At 42.5% G+C, this 22,994-nt stretch overlaps 3 protein-coding genes across 3 annotated transcripts; all 3 read left to right on the top strand.

The window, feature by feature from the left end:
• The first annotated feature begins 1,906 nt into the window (after positions 1–1,906).
• On the top strand, positions 1,907–3,590 carry LOC113493153 (repetin-like). The gene is made up of 3 exons (XM_026870976.1): positions 1,907–1,929; positions 1,961–2,416; positions 2,465–3,590. Exons 1-3 carry the CDS (start codon positions 1,907–1,909, stop codon positions 3,588–3,590), a joined length of 1,605 nt encoding a protein of 534 aa, XP_026726777.1.
• Positions 3,591–9,815: 6,225 nt separating this feature from the next.
• On the top strand, positions 9,816–11,824 carry LOC113493344 (histone H2A.V). The gene is made up of 5 exons (XM_026871279.1): positions 9,816–9,927; positions 10,071–10,148; positions 10,327–10,440; positions 10,773–10,973; positions 11,309–11,824. The coding sequence occupies exons 1-4, from the start codon at positions 9,925–9,927 to the stop codon at positions 10,965–10,967; spliced, it is 390 nt and encodes a 129-aa protein (XP_026727080.1). The 5' UTR covers positions 9,816–9,924; the 3' UTR covers positions 10,968–10,973; positions 11,309–11,824.
• A 2,971-nt stretch (positions 11,825–14,795) lies between these two features.
• On the top strand, positions 14,796–22,446 carry LOC113493152 (splicing factor 1-like). The gene is made up of 15 exons (XM_026870975.1): positions 14,796–15,385; positions 15,466–15,576; positions 16,780–16,915; positions 18,561–18,765; positions 18,838–18,984; positions 19,244–19,319; positions 19,934–20,086; positions 20,166–20,272; positions 20,358–20,524; positions 20,598–20,756; positions 20,825–21,086; positions 21,167–21,196; positions 21,320–21,405; positions 21,496–21,544; positions 22,185–22,446. The coding sequence occupies exons 1-15, from the start codon at positions 15,198–15,200 to the stop codon at positions 22,406–22,408; spliced, it is 2,100 nt and encodes a 699-aa protein (XP_026726776.1). The 5' UTR covers positions 14,796–15,197; the 3' UTR covers positions 22,409–22,446.
• The last annotated feature ends 548 nt before the right edge of the window (positions 22,447–22,994 follow it).

Here is a 22,994-nt window from a genome sequence, read left to right as displayed (position 1 = left end):
TTCTACAGATTAATTAATCATCGGCCTAGCCTTTTCCCAACTATATTGGGGTCGGCTACCAGTCTAACCGGTTTCAGCTAAGTACCAGTGTTTTACAAAGAGAGATTGCCTGTCTGACCTCAACGAAGTTACCTGGGCAACTCGATACCCCTTGGTAGACTTTCTGTCAGACTTTTCAAGCTTCTGACTACCTGTAACGACTGTCAAAGATGTAGGAATAACAGCCGGGAGCCACAATTTAACGTGCCTTCCGAAACACGGAGAAACTCGGTATGACAAAGATGGTCACCCATCTACGGACCAACCGCGTCAAGCATAGCTTAACCTGCGATCAAATCACTTATACGGTTATAGCTTAGCCACGAGCTCCTCGAAATCGAATGAAAATTGATATAACATAACATCGGCATACGTCATTTCAAACTAGTAGCTACTGCCCGTATGGACAATTTGACAAACCGGCGAAAAGTTTAACTGAGCGCGGACAGAGTCTCTAATTCTTCTTGTTAACATCACAGGTTTCATCCACGCGACACGTCACGAGTCAAGGCTATTACCGCAGACGGTGTAACAGATGAGGCGCTAATTGCTTCTAATGGCACTACCCGGGCTCTTCCAGTAGAAGGTTCCACCTGGGCTCCGGCAAATCCTACTACCTGGTCTCCTCCAGAAAATCCTACAACCTGGGCTCCTCCGGCAAATCCCACTACCTGGGCTCCTCCGGCAAAATCCACAACCTGGGCACCGGCAAATCCCACAACCTGGGCTCCGGCAAATCCTACTACCTGGACTGCGGCAAATCCTACTACCTGGGCTCCTCCGGCAAGTCCCACAACCTGGGCTCCTCCAGCAGAAAGTTCTACCTGGGCTCCTCCGGCAAATCCCACAACCTGGGCTCCGGCAAATCCTACTACCTGGACTCCTCCAGCAAATCCTACTACCTGGGCTCCTCCGGCAAGTCCCACAACCTGGGCTCCTCCAGCAGAAGGTTCTACCTGGGCTCCTCCGGCAAATCCCACAACCTGGGCTCCGGTAAATCGTAGCACCGGGGCTCCTCCGGCAAATCCTACTACCTGGACTGCGGCAAATCCTACTACCTGGGCTCCTCCAGCAGAAGGTTCTACCTGGGCTCCTCCGGCAAATCCCTCAACCTGGGCTCCGGTAAATCCTACTACCGGGGCTCCTCCGGCAAATCCTACTACCTGGACTGCGGCAAATCCTACTACCTGGGCTCCTCCGGCAAGTTCCACAACCTGGGCTCCTCCAGCAGAAGGTTCCACCTGGGCTCCTCTGGCAAGTCCCACAACCTGGGCTCCTCCGGCAAGTCCCACAACCTGGGCTCCTCCAGCAGAAAGTTCTACCTGGGCTCCTCCGGCAAATCCCACAACCTGGGCTCCGGCAAATCCTACTACCTGGACTCCTCCAGCAAATCCTACTACCTGGGCTCCTCCAGCAAGTCCCACAACCTGGGCTCCTCCAACAGAAGGTTCTACCTGGGCTCCTCCGGCAAATCCCACAACCTGGGCTCCGGTAAATCGTAGTACCGGGGCTCCTCCGGCAAATCCTACTACCTGGACTGCGGCAAATCCTACTACCTGGGCTCCTACAGCAGAAGGTTCTACCTGGGCTCCTCCGGCAAATCCCTCAACCTGGGCTCCGGTAAATCCTACTACCTGGGCTCCTCCGGCAAGTTCCACAACCTGGGCTCCTCCAGCAGAAGGTTCCACCTGGGCGCCTCCGGCAAATCCCACAACCTGGGCTCCTCCAGCAGAAGGTTCCACCTGGGCTCCTCCGGCAAATCCCACAACCTGGGCTCCTCCAGCAGAAGGTTCCACCTGGGTTCCCCCGGCAAGTCCCACAACCTGGGCTCCTCCAGCAGAAGGTTCCACCTGGGCTCCTCCAGCAAATGGCACTACCTGGGCTCCTCCGGCAAGTCCCAAAACCTGGGCTCCTCCAGCAGAAGGTTCCACCTGGGCTCCTCCGGCAAGTCCCACAACCTGGGCTCCTCCAGCAGAAGGTTCTACCTGGGCTCCTCCGGCAAGTCCCACAACCTGGGCTCCTCCAGCAGAAGGTTCTACCTGGGCTCCTCCGGCAAATCCCACAACCTGGGTTCCGGTAAATCCTACTACCGGGGCTCCTCCGGCAAATCCTACTACCTGGACTGCGGCAAATCCTACTACCTGGGCTCCTCCGGCAAGTCCCACAACCTGGGCTCCTCCAGCAGAAGGTTCCACCTGGGCTCCTCCGGCAAATCCCACAACCTGGGCTCCTCCAGCAGAAGGTTCCACCTGGGCTCCTCCAGCAGAAGGTTCCACCTGGGCTCCTCCGGCAAGTCCCACAACCTGGGCTCCTCCAGCAGAAGGTTCCACCTGGGCTTCTACGTCAAATGGCACTACCTGGGCTTCTCCGTCAAATGGCACTACTTGGGCTCCTCCAGCTGAAGGTTCCACCTGGGCGCCTCCAGCAAATGGCACTACCTGGGCTCCTCCAGCAGAAGGTTCCACCTCGGCTCCTCCGGCAAATCCCACAACCTGGGTTCCGGCAAATCCTACTACCTGGACTCCTCCAGCAAATCCTACTACCTGGGCTCCTCCGGCAAATGGCACCACCTGGGCTCCTCCGGCAAGTCCCACAACCTGGGCTCCTCCAGCAGAAGGTTCCACCTGGGCTCCTCCGGCAAATCCCACAACCTGGGCTCCGGTAAATCCTACTACCGGGGCTCCTCCGGCAAATCCTACTACCTGGACTCCGGCAAATCCTACTACCTGGGCTCCTTCGGCAAATCCCACAACCTGGGCTCCGCCAGCAGAAGGTTCCACCTGGGCTCCTCCGGCAAGTCCCACAACCTGGGCTCCTCCAGCAGAAGGTTCCACCTGGGCTCCTCCAGCAAATGGCACTACCTGGGCTCCCCCAGCAGAAGGTTCCACCTGGGCTCCTCCAGTAAATGGCACTACCTGGGCTCCCCCAGCAGAAGGTTCCACCTGGGCTCCTCCAACAAATGGCACTACCTGGGTTCCCCCAGCAGATGGTTCCACCTGGGCTCCTCCAGCAGAAGGTTCCACCTCGGCTCCTCCGGCAAATCCCACAACCTGGGTTCCGGCAAATCCTACTACCTGGACTCCTCCAGCAAATCCTACTACCTGGGCTCCTCCGGCAAATGGCACCACCTGGGCTCCTCCGGCAAGTCCCACAACCTGGGCTCCTCCAGCAGAAGGTTCCACCTGGGCTCCTCCGGCAAATCCCACAAATGGCACTACCTGGGCTCCCCCAGCAGAAGGTTCCACCTGGGCTCCTCCGGCAAGTCCCACAACCTGGGCTCCTCCAGCAGAAGGTTCCACCTGGGCTCCTCCAGCAAATGGCACTACCTGGGCTCCCCCAGCAGAAGGTTCCACCTGGGCTCCTCCAGTAAATGGCACTACCTGGGCTCCCCCAGCAGAAGGTTCCACCTGGGCTCCTCCAACAAATGGCACTACCTGGGTTCCCCCAGCAGATGGTTCCACCTGGGCTCCTCCAGCAAATGGCACTACCTGGGCTCCTCCAGCAGAAGATTCCAAAAGCACCACAGAACCTCTAATCGCCTTAACATCTGACTCGCCAGCTTCTGTCTCTACCAACACTCCAGTCACGAATGGCGCAGCTTAAACATCTGAGTAACACTTTTAACAGTTTGGAGTGCTTTTATTCAGTTGCATCAATAATTATGTTTGTCACTAACACATTATTTTTTAATTAAATTTTGAAGTCTCTTATTTATTTCTTTTATTTAAAAGCAGTGTCGTAGCTTAAATTGGGTCACCGTTACCCGGAGGTGATTCTCACCTTGCGCCCAAAGATACGTAGCAACTATTTAGTAATCTGTGCCCAAAGGAAGTATCTTAGTAATTTTATTATTCATTTAATTCCGCCCCCTAGTTAAGCCACAGTTAAAAAGTTATTGTTGTTTATTTGAAGCCGCTGGGCCTTTAAGCGCTATCTGCGCTAGTTTCGGTAAGGAATTGTAATCATCACCCGCACCAAAAACATAGACGAAAAAGGATTTGCATGATGCCATACTTACGTGAGAAAGCATAGTATTACCACAGTATGAAAAAATCATAAGCACTAAATTCGTTTGTTTGTTTTAGGACACCTTTAATAGGATTTTTTTATTTAATGTTCCACATTAACGTAATAGTTCGAGTAATTTGTATGTTATGTACCTATGACACAACAACGGCCTTACTAAAGTATACTTATTTATTTATTTATTTAAAAACAAAATATAAGTTTACAGCCTAAAACCAAAACACACTAAAATGTCACAAAACTTAAAAATAACTTAAAAATGAATAGCCAGTTAACATGGAAGCCGCAATCAGGAGATATATGTAAACGTTTAAGCACAGTCGCGTTTATTGTATACAACCTATCCAAAAAAGTAAATCTGTCAATAGTATAACTGGCCTACCACGGACTTGTCATTTCTGTCCTAAGATTTGGTGTAATATTTTGGGGTTTCTGTAGTGAACGTGAAAGCATTTTCAAAGCTCAAAAGCGCTGTTTGAGAGCTATATTTGGCCTCAAAGTCACTAACAGTTGTGTTCCTATATTCAAGTCTCAAAAATTATTTACTTTCCATGACTAGTGAATCAATAAAAGTAATTTTCTCCTGAGTTCTAGGGCATCCAGTCCCACCACCCCGTAACAAACAGAGATTCATAGAGATAATATGGGTAGTACCCGTACATACGCTTGTAAATAAAACGAGCAAACTTTCTCTGGATTCGTTCTATTAAAAGAGAATACTTCGTGTATAGTGGGTATATAGTGGGTCCCATACTATGGCGTTAAATTCCAGTCTGCTTCGCACGTACGGTTTGTATAACATTAGAGCGGTTCGTATGAATCAATAGCACATGTAATGCAAACTTCCATAGTCGTATAAGATTAAATGGCTGAACCGATAGTGACATTTAAACTGTTTTATCATTTTATGTTTCTTATAATAATTTTGAAATTAATTAATTTACTTCTTCTACAAATATTTAACTCGGTGGTCTCCTTAAAACCTCATGTATTTTTCTGTCTTGAGGTAGGGCCAAGAGGTAAACTTGGCAGAATCAGGGACCACAAAAATGCAAAATAAACTACCGCGGTTTCAACAAGAAGTCGGAGAAACTAGCTCTTACTTAAAAAATCCATCCCACCAAAAACATTAAATGTAAAAAAATGCCAAGTCTCTCGATGCAGTCTTTCCATCGTAAAAAGTTTTGAGATCTCATAGAAGCCAAGTCCTATTCAAAATATTTTGTAGTTATAAATCAACATTTAGTAATTGTATCAATAGTTTTCTTTATATTATAATTATAGTGACTTGGCAATGAGCACAAAAAGAAACAAATAAAACGAATATTTGGAGGAGTTGAAAGTTACACACACCGCATGCGTAATCATTAATATCACAAAATTAATTTTCTTTTGGTTTATCCGTGTCGTCCCAACCGAATTTCGGCAACCGCAGTCAGTCTTAGTGAACTCTCGATTCATTTACTTTCATAAAGCGATGGCCCGTAAGGTATTCTTAATTATTGTATTGGAGCATGTAGTTGGTAGTGACCATCATGATTCACACATAACAAATAATCTGATCACTGGTCTCGTCAGTAACATTTGCACATAATTCCAGGCAGCAAGCAGCTTTTAATTTGGGCATTACATTTATATTACTTATTCTTTTCTATTCTATGTATGTATTCATCCAATTGAATAGGTACTTAAACAACGAACAAAGTTAACAATGCAGTCAAAATCCATACATAATGTTCTTGCCAAACCGCAAATATAAAATTGTTTTCTATGGCATATTATTTTTTAATGTTTTTATAATTTTTCCTTTAAATGTGGCTAAAGACCTATCTTGGTGCAAAATTTGAAGTTTCTAAGTCTGCTAGAAGTACCTTAGATTTTTGATGATCTGTCAGTGAATCAGTGAGTCAGTGAGTGACAAAATGGTGTAACTTTGATCGACCGTAACTCCTAAACTATTAATTCAATTGGCATGTAATTTCGAACTTAAGCTTGTTCTAATGCCTACTATTATTCACCGAAAACCTAAACTCCTAGCTTTGTCCACGTCGAAGATACAGGGGGGGCGAAACAGCTGCGAATCGCTTCGAGAAAAGATGGTACGGCCCAGATATTAGATATATTAATATGTTTCAAGTGCATAGTTCTAATATTTTTGGAATAAAATATAACTGTAAAGTCAATCTTTATTTGCTTTTTGGCTGTGACATGCGGACGGACTGACAGACAGATAGACATGACGAATATTTATTTTAGAAAGATTTACATACCTAATAATGCCTCAGGGTCATATGCCAAGTAACTAGGTACCTGATATAATTAAGCTAAACACTTATATTATGATTTTTGTCTGTCTATAGGATTGTTATTCGCCTTTCAAATCAATCTACAGCACGTCTTTTTTTCAAGTATTTGGGCAGATATTCGTAGTCGGCAACATTATAGACTACGCCCAATTTATTTGAAAGACTATAAACTCGGGCTTTTTATAGAAAACTAGCTGACCCAGCAAATGTGGTTTTGCCTAATAAATTATTTCTAGTAGTCTGTATTTTTAATGCCACATTATAAAAAAATAAAAACAAAAAATTTCGTCCAAAAAATTAAATATTTTTTTTAGTGTGAGCAACCCTTAACACTTAGGTATGAAAAATAGATGTTGGTCGATCCTCAGACCTACTGAATACGAATATAAAATTTAGTAAAAATCTGTAAAGCCGTTTCGGAGGAGTACGGTAACTAACATCGTGACACGAGAATTTTATATATTAGAAGAAGAAGACTAGCGGTCGCCCGCGGCTCCGCCCGCGTGGATGTCATGTCGGTTACCGCTGCAAAAAGCCTACCCAGGTAAGACACGGTCAGCAAACAAAATGATTCAATCAGGTCAATTCACAGACACCGACACTAACATCGACGAAGCAGTCACTATCCGCAGGCTGAACAGATTTTCTTTCTGCGGATGTTAGTTGTTAAGCCCCGGAGTGCAACCCGTTGTTTTAGGATAGAAAACTTAAGCTATTATTGTAGAGCTTCTCTATACACGACATTTGACGTCATATTATTTTCTGGTAACAAAATATAATGATGGTCGGGAGCCCCGACCCGTGATAGGGCAACGTAAAGTTGCCTACTAATTTGAATGTTTGGCCCTGGGATTTGCGAAAGAAATTTTTCTGGAAATTGGAGCCTTTTGAAGGGTATAGGCAAATCAGTAAAGATCATGGGTACTCTTGATATACGAGCTAATTCACCATCGGCAGGGCCGGTGACAATCTTCGCAACTATTTAATTACTCACCGGGCCTTGGTAACGCCTACTTCGCAACGGGCCGTGCAGCAGAAATCGTAATATTTTAATTTCGCTATAACATCAAAACCAAACGTCTAATTTTAATCATTTAAAGACCAAATATTATCTACATTAACTGTACGTAGTGATGAAATAATTTATTTTGATAAGGATTAATAGCATGAGTAAAATAAACGCGTTTAAAAGTAGTCCAAAAACAACAAGATTTTTCAATAAAAAAATGTTTATTGTGCTTCTCTCGACATAGATAGGTATAGTGTGTAGTGGACTTTTATGTAGATATTTATAAGATCTACAATTACTTAGAACATTTTATGGTTCTATCTTTAATAGTCTAGGCAGGGTACGCAAAATAAGTAACTTTTTTGGTTGATTTTTTACACCTTGTGTCGGAAAACCCTCATATCTTACGGAACCCTATTTTTGTTCAAAATTAAATATAGCCTATATTACTCGTGGATAATGTAGCTTTCGAATGGTAAAAGAATTTTAAAAATCGGTCCAGTAGTTTATGAGCCTATTCATTACAATCAAACAAACAAAGATTTCCTCTTTATAATGTTAGTGTAGAAAATCGACAAACTGTAAATCTTTTTTTAAACCCGATTAAGATAAATTTATTTTGCAAATATGGGTACACATACAAGATGTCAAGGAATATATTAAGTTCTGCCATATTTTACCTTGAAGGCATGCAAAAATAAAATATAAAACATTTAGCTTAACATCTAAACAGTACATAGATATAGTACAACAAAAAATAACATATGAACTAGTTAGTAAAAATCATTTTCGTTTAGAAATTCACTTAAACTATAGTACGCTTTAGCCACTAAAAATTTTCTGTTTTTTTTTAAATAATAAATTTGTCTGATCTTTCCAGCTCTTAAGTATTTTATTATATACTAGCTGTTGCCCGCGACTTCGTCCGCGTGGTTGAAACATTTTCCACATTTTCCTTTATATCTTCGCTCCTATTAGTCGCAGCGTGATGATCTATAGCCTAAAACCTTCCTCGATGAAAGGTCTATTCAACACAAAAAGAATTTTTCAATTTGAACCAGTAGTTCCTGAGATTAGCGCGTTCAAACAAACAAACAAACAAACAAACTCTTCAGCTTTATATATTAGTATAGATAACTGGAGCCATGCAATAAACACTTTTGCGCATAAGGGCTGTTTTAGCTGATTCTAGACATAACACGCTGCTATCACGTCTGCTACGCGAGACTACATCAGCTAGACGCTTAAATCGAGTTGGATTTGTCCTTACAAACATCGCTACTTCCAAAATGTAAAGACAAGGCAGTGTCAATATTTTATATTTTTTAATAATTAACCCGCCCGACAGAATAATTTTGGCAAAAACCCCTTTTTTGCCAAAGTAGTCCCTGTGCATATATTCATTATAGCTCTATTAAAAAAATAAACATATCTTGATAGTTTTGTTTTATTAGGTAGGTCCTTACCCTTTTTTCTCATTTTAATGAAATACAATTACAATGGGTCGATTTGACTCCGATAACATTTTCTAAGGGCAATCTGGCAAACGCATTATACAAAGTTTTCCCTGGAAAACTTTGCCACATTCAATGCGTTTCCATTCCACTCAGCGTTGCCAGACGTCGCGATGTTGGCGGGGCGACCCGATTTTTTAATGAAAATTAAATGTCCCGCGCGGGACAGGCTCGGTCAGGCTTTTCGAAGAGAACTTGACCTACGTAGTGAAGATAAGAGTGTTAGCGTGCGAGAATGCACGATTAAATAGGAAAGTACACCTTTCGTAGGATTCGCAGACTATTGTTTGAAACCAGTGGCGTAGCGTGGGTCACCGTCGCCCGGCGCGAAATCACCAAGTACGAATCTAAAAAAAAGCTCGCTCCTTTGATTATAAACCTTTTTTACTATATCCCGCTTGTGACGGAAGAATCCCGCTATTTTCACTCAAAAAGTACCAAAGTCTTTAGTCAAAGTAATTACTACGTAAGAAATAATTAGTAAGTAATTACTGTTCCCACTCCTTGTAAAATGGGCCGCGGCCATGAGGCCACTTTCTAACAAAGCTCTGTTTTGTTTAAAGACAAGTTACCAAGTCGAGGACGACAAAGACTTAACAAAAATATAATGACTGGTAAATGAAGTATAAACCCGAGTTTCTTTAATATATTATATTTTTAAATTATCAAATAATATGCTTTTCAATAAAATTTCCATGATTTTGCAATTATAAAATTAATAATTTGTACACACAGTGTGCGTGAGGATAAAAGATGCGTGAAATGAAACTGCACCTATTAACGCTTGGTAATAGTTCCACAAATTGTCGTTATGTAGCTTGGCACCACTGTCGATTCTGCTTCGCCCGCCATTTCACTCGAAACTGATTGGAGGATCGCGGCGTGTGGTGATTTACTTGTTTTACGTCACATCCGGCTGCTGCACGACTACGAACGGCAGCCATCTTTGTATCTAACGTTTTGGCTTGGCGCCTTTCCTGTGTTCGTTGCTCACTGTCTGTAGTGGTCATAGTGTGTTACACGTTTCAAAATGGTGAGTTTTGCAAGATATTGTGAAATATACTTGTCGTTGATGTGTTTTTATTGTGTGATTTAGTGGACAATAGTGTTTTTTATGTACTGTCGAAGTTTCAACTCCGTACGAGGCAAATAATTGTGTATTTTCGATAATTTTAGGCTGGCGGTAAAGCGGGTAAAGATTCGGGTAAAGCCAAGGCGAAAGCGGTATCCAGATCAGCAAGGGCTGGGCTTCAGGTAAGTTGCCTTGGTATAATAATTAATAATTAGATTTTACGAGACATTGTTATTATACAGAAGCGACTATATCAGTAAAGTGTATAATTGAATAATTTTTATGACCTCTTCCTTCACTATGGCGGCGACCATTGGGCCTCGGAAAAATCGATATGACAAAGAAAATATATGATTTCAGTTTCCCGTTGGAAGAATTCACAGACATCTTAAAAATCGGACAACTAGTCATGGACGTGTCGGTGCTACAGCAGCAGTTTATTCTGCAGCTATTCTGGAATATCTTACGGCTGAGGTAAGCTTCCCGACGCCCTGTCAATATGGCGGCACTATTTTAAAAGTGTATAACTTTTCGTTATCCCATTTTCTGGGCAATCTCTTAATCTAGAATGCTGGTTATGACTTTAAAATAATTTTTTGTTTACTTCCTGGGTGTAATCGGTCCATACGAATACTGGTTTTGCGTAATTGTATGGTTTATTTTTGGCGGGAAATACTTTGTTATGGTTGTTAGAATATTTAGTAATTCTATTTAACTATGAGAACTAATATTGAATAATATAATTATTTAACATTTAACCACCGTTATGTTTAAAGATACGTTTAATTACAATTTTTCCATTTTAGGTATTGGAGTTGGCGGGAAACGCTTCCAAAGATCTCAAAGTGAAGCGCATCACCCCGCGTCACTTGCAGCTTGCTATAAGAGGAGACGAAGAACTAGACAGCTTGATCAAAGCAACTATTGCAGGCGGTGGAGTCATCCCTCACATACACAAGTCCCTCATTGGCAAGAAGGGAGGCCCTGGCGCACCAGTTTAATTTAAGGTAAATTAATGTTAATAAATTTTTTAAATATTCTATATTAAAAATATATTTTTTATTATTCAGTTTGTACAATTTATCCTAATACATACTTGGTTGTAAACCTACTGTCAAATTGAGATTCTGTGTTAAAAATACAAATTATTTTTATTTGTGGATTTTTACACTGTGTATATTACATTAATCCATTCAATTAATTGCATAGCACAATGTTGCTCTCTTCGAGGTCAATTATTCAATAAGTTCACAGCTCATTATGGACGTTGTAGAGCACAGTAATAGTAGTGAGTGTTAATTAAGTTCTATAAATGGTAACACAATTTTTATATTCCTTATAGGCTATCTTCAAGACAATATTTGCTGCATTTGACTCCGGGCATGTTTTCTATGAAACTAATCAGCTGATTGACATAGTTTTCAAGAGTTAGTGATGTGACAGTGGAGTGTTTCCTGGGAACTGTTGGGTCCGGACTAAATCGTTTAGTAGTTCATAAGTACTAGAAATATTTTAGTGTTAAGGAGATTTAAAATGATTGTAGAATTAAGTTTAATTTTCTTGTTTGTTTCAATGACATATTTTTGTAAACCATTGACTATTACTATGACATGTTAAAATTATTTTGCTACCAGTTTCCGTTGTACTATATGGTTGTCTGCGAATGCCTCAGAGGCTGGTGCATCTTAATTTTTAGTTTAAATAGATGTGCAAACTTAATTCATAATTTGTTTGAAGCTGTAAGCTGTTGTAATTTTTTTTTTGCAGCATTTTATATAATTGTAATTTGGTATGATTGAACTGTTAAAAGTTGTAAGAAATGTATTTTGGTCTTTGAAATATATTGAGAAAGCACTGATGACTGTTTATTCTCAACAATTAATTTTATTCATAACCTTTTCTACTCAAGTTATGATAAAAACATTCATCATTATCAACCCACTGGGCATAGACCACCCTTAAATGAACCTGCAAGTAGGATCTAACTTTATTATAAAAATATATTATTTGAATATAAATAAAATACCCATATAATGATTATAAGACAAGTATGCCATATTGCATCAATAGAAGCAAACAGATGGATACTCTTCGAGGCCCTGGTACTGAGTTCTAGAAAAATGCTTCTGATAACACAAATGTGGCCATTTAATCCAATTTACAAATAGATGAAGATCAAGTTTTAAAACTACATTATTAGTTATTTATTGATAGAGCATCATACTATGAGGTTGGGTAAGTCGGTCAATGTGGAAATAGAAACGGTAGGCTGCAGTATCAGTATGTAAAACTAATCTAGTACCACGGTTACTTTGTCGACTTATACCTAGATACCTTAAAAAAAAATAATCATCCTTCGCTATATCCTCTAATAGCGCATTTGTATTCAATACATACGATATTATGACGAGACCTAACTAATCGATTTCAAAACCATGTTAGCAGCGGCATTTAATTAAGCAAATTATAAGTACGTTAAAACGGGGTGAATAGAGGATTTTAATTATATTAGATTTTAATTAGGATTTAATTTTAGTACTATTCATTTACTACATTATCGATATCTCTAGGGAAATATAAATTTAGTTGCTTTTTAGCCTAATGCTTTCTTTTATATTTATACCAAAATAAGTGTCTAGCTGTTAAAAAGTAGGTGACAAACAAAAGGAAGCATAATATTTATATTTTACTAGCTGTTGCCCGCGATTCCGGCCGCATGGACTTCAGTTTACAGGGAGAAAAAAGGTTTATTATTTTAAACTTTGACCCCGCATTACCTCCCCTTAAAATCAAAATATCCGATAATTTTCTTTCTTAATTAAGTTTTATAAAAAGTTTCACCTCCCATTATTTATTTAATTAATCGATAGATTCGATAGTCTACAATACTGAAGATAAAAGCAAAACTCCGGATTGGCCAAGACTTGCACTTTATTTTTTTTAAATGCCAGAGTTTCGGAATTTCAGGCTTATGAAAAGCAAAAAAATAATCATTATAATTTAACGGAAGTACATATTCCAAAATTTATTTATTCTATCGAAGAAAGGTATAAAAGCCGACCGTTCTACCAATTCTTGTTGCTTTACGACCTCCGACGACCTCCGTGGTCTAGTGGCGTACGCACCGGTTTCAAGGTGTCGCTAGCTCTGAGGTCCCGGGTTCGATCCCCGGTCGGGTCAATGTAAAAATTCACATTTCTACATTGTCTCGGGTCTGGGTGTTTGTGGTACCTTCGTTGTATGTGAATTCCATAACACAAGTGCTTTAGCAACTTACTTTGGGTTCAGAACAATGTATGTGATGTTGTCCGCATTTATTATTTTTTATTTAGTATGAATGGGTCGAGAGATATGATTTTTTTTTTCATTTTTCGTTTCCATTGTTTTATTCATCTAAACAGCCGTAGTAGGTGTTCATTCCTACATCGAAGAATTGCTGATACTTTCTATTATGTGAAGTATTTTTTCCAAAACCTAACTCATCGGTTTCCAGGAGTTATTGGAATTAAATAATATTTAAAAGACCGTTAAAAAATCATAAACATCTCTCGACCCTTTCATAATATATATTTAGGAAAGGATATATATATCCCTCTTTTTCTGTTCCTATATCCCCTTGACTACTGCGGACTTACTTGCCTACTACTGGATTTTGATGCGGTTTTTTTTATATATTAAGTGATTCATGAAGAAGGTTTTTAAGTATAATATATGCATAATCTCATACAGGAACATATTAAATTTTAGAGATTTCAAATGTATTTAATTTTTTTTACGCTTGCATTGCAAACGCTGGCTTAACCGCACGAGATACATAAAAATAATGTTCTACAATATTGTACACCATAAGAGATCTACAAAAAAGTTCGCGAGGGCATATCTCTATCTCTTAAGGTTCGCTTACAATAACCACTTTTTTGCACCAATTTTAATTAATACTTTCATTGCGAACGTTGGCTTAACCAAAAAAGCTACTTCATGCTACTACATACATAATGATTTTACCCCAAGAGCTACAACAAAATATTGTACAGCATCAAAAGATCTACAAAAAGACTTTGACGGCATATCGGTCTATCTTTTAAGGTTGACCCACCGTAACCATTTTTTTGGGCTAATAATTTTATTTCAAGACAAAACTTCTTTGCGAAGCCTTATGAAAATAAATACGACAAGTATTCAATTTTCAAATTTCAAACGTTCATTCCAAAGTTTTTTTTATTACGATGCAGCGATGGTATGAATCCTTATCAAAATAAAGAACGTCAAAGTACTTCTGTGGCGTATATTAGTAATGCTCCCGTACGAAGCCGGGGTGGGTCGCTAGTGTTATAATAAAGCTGAAGAGTTTGATTTTTTGTTTGTTTGAACGTGCTAATCTCAGGAACTACTGGTTTGAATTGAAAAATTATTTTTGTGTTCAATAAACCATTAATTGAGGAAGGTTTTAACTTTTAGGCTATATAACATCACGCTGCAACTAATACGAGCGAAGACATAATGGAAAATGTGGCAAAAACGGGGGAAAATATTCATCTTCGAGGGCTTCTATTCAAAAATCCTTAACTTACATCTTCTAACCACGCGGACGAAGTCGGGGGCAACAGCTAGTTCCTAAATAAAACATTAAAAACGTGTCGTGTGTCATTTTTCAATAAATTTACCACGTTGTTTTATGTCGGAAAACAACAATTGAATGTCTCTTATGTGTTTTCCTAATCCCTTTGTATTTGTTTAATATGTTTACTTCATAAAATAAAAAAATAATAAACATCATTTCAATATTGAGTTTTAATATTTCTAGAGCAGACTTCAAAGATAAATTAAGTAAAATTATGTAGTCTGTGGTAAACGCCATCTTGTCTTTAACTATTTATCTGTATATCAGTCAAAATCAGTCATTCATTCACACACAAGACTAGAGTTGATTTTGAATAAGTCTTAAGTCTACATAGATTTGTCTAAAACCAATGTCGGTACGGTCGCTTGGCTGTATAGTTAATTAGTTACAGTAATTCGTTAAATGCTCATTACAATTCGTAAAATTCTGATTTATATATAGATATAACGTGAGCGGATATCATTCCACGAGGGCAAAAACATTGTCTGAAAATTGGTAATTTGGGTGATCGGGCTTAGGCTTAAATTGTTATAAAACAAACACTGTTTTGGAACACGTTACCAATAATCACTTTATTTCTGATTCGTTACTTAACAAGTGAAAACCTATTATGAGTTCGAGGCACCGTGACAGAAGTCGTTCGCGCTCTCGAGATCGGGACAGAGACAGACACAAGGAGAGAGATCGTGAGAAGAATAGGGATCGTGACCGGGACCGTGACAAGGACAGGGAGCGCGACCGCGACAAAGATCGCGAGCGGGACCGCGACCGGGACAGGGATCGCCACCGCTCGAAACGGTTCGTATGGTGCACACTGCACACCTTACAGTAAACAATAAACCTGCATCCGGTCACATCATCTATGTTGGTTTGTATAGGGACAAAGAGAGAGAACGCAGCCGCAGCCGAGACCGGCACAAGGAGAAGCGCCGCAGCCGCAGCCGCTCCCGCAGCAGGAGCCGCAGCCGCAGCCGCAAGTCCAAAGATAGGCAAGTTAAAGAAAACAAATATAAAACAAGGATAAAGATTACCAAATAAAATTTACTTACCACTAAAATAAATCAGTTATTCATTTAATATGTGTTTGTATTTCTATACAAACCAGAAGGTATGTGTTAGTTCTGAAAAAACATAGCAATAAATATTGTTAAATGCTGATGTTGGGAGCTATCTAAAAGAATTGAGTATAAATTAAAAGTTTAATATACTTAGGTAATGATGCATTAGGTAAAAATGCATTCATCATAAAACAATAATTGTGTGACAATCTCTTATAGGTCAGCACAGCATATATTATATATATACATATGTACTGGTATATGAATAGTACATTGTAGAAACAACACTCGAGAGTGTATATTTTCATTAGATGTGGTTTGATGACTGATTGACACGATAATTATCATTTTTGTATTAACATAAACTGCTATGCTCATAACAGATAATTGTTATGATAGGTATTCCATGCATCTTTTCGGACTATTTTAACCTAAGTTAGTTAGTAATTTAAATGAGTGCAGTTAGTTATTTCTAAATTTCTTACTAATTAAATAACCAAACTTGATGATTTGGTCACAACATTTGTTTTTATGCTTTTTATGATAATGTGGCATTCCATAAAATGTAATTTAAGTGCATTTACGTATTTTAAAATCATATGCCACTGTTAGTAGAATGCAGCCTATCTGACCTCAAACCAGTTACCTGGACCACACAATACCCTTTAGTTAGACTGGTTGTCAGACTGACGTTTTTAGCTTTTAACAACCTGTAACAACTGACAAAGATGTATATAAAACATATGGGACCCACGTTTAACATGCCTTCATAAACACGGAGGAACTCATTATGACAAAGTCGGTCAACTATCTATGGACCAGCTGCGTCAATAGTAGCTTAACCAGTGATCGATCTATTTATGCAGTTAAAGTTTAGCCACAAGCTCCTCATTAACATGATGAAATAAAAGAGGTAATTCCTGAAGTTCAAGCTTTAGATATTGACCAGAGTTTCTATAGTTAAATTCTTCTTCAACATGGATAAGTAGCCCAGACAAATGGCTTTATCCATGCTCATTCCAGCAGAAGTGGGAGATGACAATTAAATGATATTTGATTTCAAAATATATTTTTCAATGTAATTAAATAATGTTGGTCTTAATAATGCTAATAGATATGCAATTTGTTGGTTAGCAGGGATGGCACAATAGCCCTTCTGGACCAGATGGTAGGCACAACGACGAAGGCGACGGCGCGTCAGGTGAGCAGCAACGGCGCCATCAACCCCGCCACGCAGGCCGCCATCCTGGCCGCCGCCGCCGTCGCGCAGGTACCGCATGCACACATACATCATACATCTCTCCATACACGTTTCATATAGGAAAACCCGAGCCATTTTTTTTTTGGATTGAGTAGTTATAAAATGCTATTTTGAATACACATAGTGTGAGGAAAATTATTGATTGACCATAACCATGCGGCAATTTATCGGCTGCTGTTAGTCAATAAAAAATTAAGTTACATAATGCGTTAAATGAAAGATATCCTTGAGCTTTCGTATTTTTCAGCATAATGCTAGAGAGCGAGAGGTAACATAGCTTGAATATAATTAAATTAAGTAATTCATAGGTAGTAAAGATTATTAACATTCAAAATATGAGCAGGCGGCACGCCTGCTTGTCGGGTGCGGATACACTCGGCTGTATTCAGTGTAATAGTAACAGAACATAATACTTGATTGTATATTATATATGCTTTTAATATGTAAGTTATTCCGTTGTTATTTATACAGTTTTATTTTACAAGCATTTACAATGCCTAGGCCAAATCTGGGTAAGCTCGACAAAAAAAACACTCATTCATATACAATTATATAAAACGAAATTTTGAATATGTACGACAATACTAGATGACACAAGGGAAAAACGATATTGTCGATGATAATGAAAGATAGGAGGCATTGGTCTTTATTTACGATAGTCTATTTTCATGACCCATGAAACTATAGTATAGGGTGGTTCACAAAAAACTATTACGAAATGTAAAATCTAACTCGTACAAAAGGACAGAGTTATTTTTCTTCGGAAACACAAGACATAATAATATTCCACAACTTTCACACAACGCCATCTAGTCTCAAACTTACGGGGACTATTTAAATATGATATTTATTTATGTTTTTTGGGTTACAAAATAGACTGATGTTTTTGGCTGATTTACAGATTGTATATATTATTTTATTCTATATTTGATGACATTCACAACTACATATCAAGTTAAGTTGAATTACATTGTATTTATGAAAATCATAACATATTTTTATTATATTTATCATCTAAAACATATTTTTAAACATTTAAGGTTTAAGACATTTTGATTATTATATAGTAGAATGCTACATTTAAATCTAATGTGATACACATTCTTATATAACTACAATATGTAGGAGATATGGCCAACCATATTGTAGAAACATGCATTGTCCCTGTGAGGGCTCCATGCTTGCCACGGTGGTCGCACGCTGACTGCGGTTATTCCCGTTTTGCTATAAATCTTATTATAAGAAAGCGTAGCGATAGTTTAAAGTTAGTAAAGCATGTTTTTAATAAAACTTATTAATTGTTTTAAATTGATTTCATTTTGTAGAAATATATCAAGTATGCGGTAAGCATTGTAACAAACATTTTTGGTTACTTTTCGTCTTATTTTCTGAGCACTTATTAATAGATTCCTTGCTTTTTAATATTTTTTTTGGTTAATTGTTTGATTTACCTTTTTTATTTTGGAAATTCTGTGCACGATTGAGTTTTCATCGCCCGACCCGCCCGATGTCACCACGATTAAAATTGAATGAGAATGGCGTTAGAGCCAGTTTCCAGTTCGGTGAATGCCTAGACAGGCGGGGCGGGCGGTGCGTTCTGTTAATTTAGTTTGTTTGGTTGACGTCTGTCCCCCCCTCCGCCGGCCGGTAACAGACGTTTGTGGCGCAGCGGCGCATGGCGGCGCCCGTGCAGCCGGCGGCGGCGGCGGCCGCGGCGCTGTCGGCCGCCACGGCCATCCCGCCGCCCACCTCCGTGCAGCAGAAGCTGGAGCTGCTGCAGGCGCGCACCGAGTCGCGCTACCGCGACAAGCCGCCGCACCACGACTACCACCCCGACGACGACAAGGACGACGGGCTCGGTGAGTGCCGCTGCGGGGCGCGGGCCGCCTCCCGGGCGCCGCCAGTGGCTAAGGCGTGCGCGCTGTGTGCAGGCCCGGCGGGCGAGACGGCGGCGGAGCGGCGCGCGCGGCGCCGGCGCACCCGCTGGATGGGCGGCGAGCACGACAAGACCTTCATCCCCGGCCTGCCCACCGTGCTGCCGTCCACGCTCACGCGCGACCAGGAGGAGCAGTACCTGCGTGAGTAGCCGCCTAGCTCAGCCCCGACCGCCAGCCGCCTCCCTTAGAGCGCATGCGCGTCGTTCCATCTTATTTTATTTCAGCCTAATGAGATTAATATAAAAATTTCAGCACTAGCGTCGTCCGCTGGAAAGTGTAGGCGGTCGCTAGAGTAATATGATTGTAATGTGTGTCGGTGTGCGCGATGTGTGTTAGGTAAGAGCGGTCAGTATTCTAATGAGTGCGTATGGCCGCGGTTGGCTAACCCGTTCCCTTGCAGTTCAGCTGCAGATCGAGGAGGTGAGCCGCAAGCTGCGCTCGGGCGACCTGGGCATCCCCGCCAACATCGAGGAGAGGTTTGTGTCCGCCGCCGGCGCCGCGCCGCGCCCCGCCTGCACCCACGCATGAGTATAGACTGATGTTTTCATTACTATATCTCTAGTAACGGACGCTCTAACGCCGCGCTCGTGGAGCGTTCAGTGCAAAGCGCCCCGCCCTACTAATGCGCCATTTTCTTCATTTTACAGGTCCCATACAGATTGCTCAAAACTTTAATGATTCAATTAATTAATTAAACATCTAATAATTATTATTGATATTTTCAGCATGTACAGGTCAAATAATATGATTAATCAGATTATTTTCAGGGCTAATAAAAGCTTCATTAAAATTTCAGGATTAAATTAATTGAATTATTTTTTTCTCAGGGCATTAAGATTTAGTATTTAGCATAGGACATCAGTGCATTCGACATTCCTCCCTTACGTAGTAATCCCCGCACGGGCGCCGCCCCGAGCCCGCAGTCGCCCGCCCGCCCCTTGCCCGTGTACCGTGCCATAGATGGGTATCAACAAAAATAATACACTCGCCCTAATAGTAATATTATGAAGGCGGAACACGAGGGCTCGCCGACGAGCGGGCCGCGGCGGGCGGCGGCTCGGGGCCGGCTTGCTGACGCACTGGCTTGCAGGTCGCCCTCGCCGGAGCCCATCTACTCCACGGACGGCAAGCGGCTCAACACGCGCGAGTACCGCACGCGCCGCAAGCTGGAGGAGGAGCGACACCGCCTCGTCACGCGCATGCAGCAGATCAACCCCGAGTTCAAGCCGCCGCCCGACTACAAGTGCGTGACCCCGGTCTCACCGCCCGCCTCGCCCCCCTCGCCCCCGCCCGCACCCGCACTCACCCGCCCTCTGTTGCAGGCCGCCCATCATACGCGTGCACGACAAGGTGATGATCCCGCAGGAGGAGCACCCCGACATCAACTTCGTGGGCCTGCTCATTGGACCCCGCGGAAACACGCTCAAAGGTACCAATACTTTTTTTTATCCTCAATCCTCATTTTACTGAACAGTTAATATGGTGGCAATAACTTGGTGTTATTAATACTGCAGCGATGGAGAAAGAAACCGGCGCTAAGATAATAATCCGAGGCAAGGGCTCGGTGAAGGAGGGCAAGGTGGGCCGCAAGGACGGGCAGCCGCTGCCCGGCGAGGACGAGCCGCTGCACGCCTACATCACCGCCACCAACGCAGACTGCGTCAAGAAGGCAGTCGAGAAGGTACGCGCGTGAGCCGAGCATTTCTGTTTGTCGCACTCAATGCACGGGAGAGTGACGAGGCCGCGTCTTGCAGATCAAGGAGGTGATCCGGCAGGGCGTGGAGGTGCCCGAGGGGCAGAACGACCTGCGCCGGATGCAGCTGCGGGAGCTGGCGCAACTCAACGGCACGCTGCGGGAGAACGACGCCGTGCGCTGCGCCAACTGCTCAGCCACCGACCACAAGACGTGGCTGGTGAGTGCCCGCCCCCCCGCCTGCCCGCTCCCGCCCCGCCGCCCTCGCTCACCGCCAGCCTGTTGCAGTGCCCCGACAAGCCCAACGTGACCAACAGCATCGTGTGCTCGTCGTGCGGCGGCGCGGGCCACATCGCGCGCGACTGCCGCGCCAAGCGGCCGGGCCAGGGCACGCTGCACAACCCTGCCAACAAGGCCAAGATCGACGAGGAGTACCTGTCGCTGATGGCGGAGCTGGGCGAGGCGGCGCCGCCCGCGGCCGCTCGCCGCTTCCCGGCCGCACTGTTCCCGCCCGCCCCGCATCCGCCGCGCGCGCTCATGCCGGCCCCGCGTGCGTAGCCTAGAACCTTTTCTTTTTTTTAAAAGGGTGGACTAATTTAATAACACAACTTTTTTGTTTGTGACTGACAGGCGAGCTGCCAGCACTGCCGCCGCCGCCGGGCGCGTTCCCGCCGCCGCCGCCGCCGCCCGCGCCGCACGCGCCGCTGGCGCCCTGGCTGGGTAAGGCCCGCGACTGCGCGCGAGTGCGTGTGGCGGCCGACACTAACCCCCCCGTGTCCGCAGGTAGCGCGGGGTCGCAGCCGCCGCCGCCGGGCGCGGCGCCGCCGCCCCCTCCCGGCGCCTTCCCGCCGCCGCCGCCGCCGCACCAGGTCAGCGAGCGTGTCGCATGCTATATACATATTGCCACACACATGTGCTTTCCGCCCAGTAGAGCACTATTAATCTAGTATCATTCGCAGGGGGACGGCAAGATGGGCCCGCCGCCGAGCATGCCGCCGCCGCCGCCGGGTGAGTGCCCTGATAGACCTATCGCGTCCCGAAAATAGTTGCGAACTCTAAAGGGATTTAAAATGCTATTGACTAGATTAAGACTGCCGATTCGAATTTGTTTTAACTAATCAGTAGAGAAAAGTAACGACATCAAAATCGGCATTTATAAAAAGTATTTAGGCTTTAGGTTTCTATTGCAAACCATTATATTTATGACGCAAATTGAGCCGTCGAAATGGCGTTCTTTCCGTTAAGTAAATGGTAGGAATAATAAATAACCTAACCGTAATCAAATTATTTAACTTGGTTTTAAATTATATACATCTGTCATTAGCTAAATTCATTATTACAATATAGGCTGGATACTATCCAGCCAGCGTTTCCAGGAAATCCTCGCCCTGTTTTAGGCACGCGCATTCGACGCCTTTTTGTCGACATTAACTTGGCATAAGTTTATCGATTATTATTTGTGCACTATACGTATTACGTACATTTGTACATTTCTTTAAGCTGTGATAATTTGTGTGATAAGACAGCGGGAGCCAAATCAAAGGTCCCGAAATTGATTCCAAGGCACTGACGTTTCGAATGCTGTGTGCGTTTAAGAAATAAAATCACAGTTTCAGTGGTTCGAAAGGTACGTAAGAATGTGTGTCCTGATCGCATGATCGCTCTCCGGTCGTGTCGGTGTGCGTTCTAATGGGCTATGAGAGAAAGGAACCGAGAGGTTCGCCTGTGTCGCCAGCCCGAGTAGTGCAGTACATATCCCGTGTGGCAGGCATGCTGGGCTGGCGCGGCTACAGCGCGCCGCCGTGGGCCGCGCCGCCGCCGCCCGCCTTCCTGGCGCCGCCGCCGCCGCCGCCGCCCGCCACCACCGACTAGCGCCTCCAATCAATTACAATACATTCTGATATGCTATACCCGAACGAGTTTTGATTTCTTGTGACCCCGACCCTCCCGTCCCATAACCTTAAAATTAGCTGCAACAACCGTCTTGAATACGAGTGGATCTGCTTCTGATCTTAATCTGCTATACTGAATTATTTTGCACGCCGCAGTATGTAGCAGAATATGACAGAAATATATAATAGTGTGCATACCAACTTACCACAATAACTACTTATTATTGTGAACCAACTCATGTTCTCGCAAATAAATTTTATTATTATTTTTAATGACACATTAATATTTAAAAAAATACACGCCTGTTACACACCTACTTACTTCAAGCTGAACTGGCTGGTAATGAATACCTTGTAAAATAGCTGTAGCCACACTCTGTAAGATCATTTAGTCCCTATGACTCCCCTATCTACACATATTACAAAAATGTTACGGATTGCCGTCTGTATATGCAGGATACATGTTAGAAAACACTAAAGGAGACGATTATCCGATTTAAATGGTTACTACTATGCTTACTAACCGCAATAAAATACATAATATTGACGTCGCTCATCACCACCAC

Source organism: Trichoplusia ni, chromosome 4 (assembly GCF_003590095.1).
Source record: "Trichoplusia ni isolate ovarian cell line Hi5 chromosome 4, tn1, whole genome shotgun sequence".
NCBI lineage: Eukaryota > Metazoa > Arthropoda > Insecta > Lepidoptera > Noctuidae > Trichoplusia > Trichoplusia ni.
This window is presented reverse-complemented; position numbering and strand designations above follow the sequence as displayed.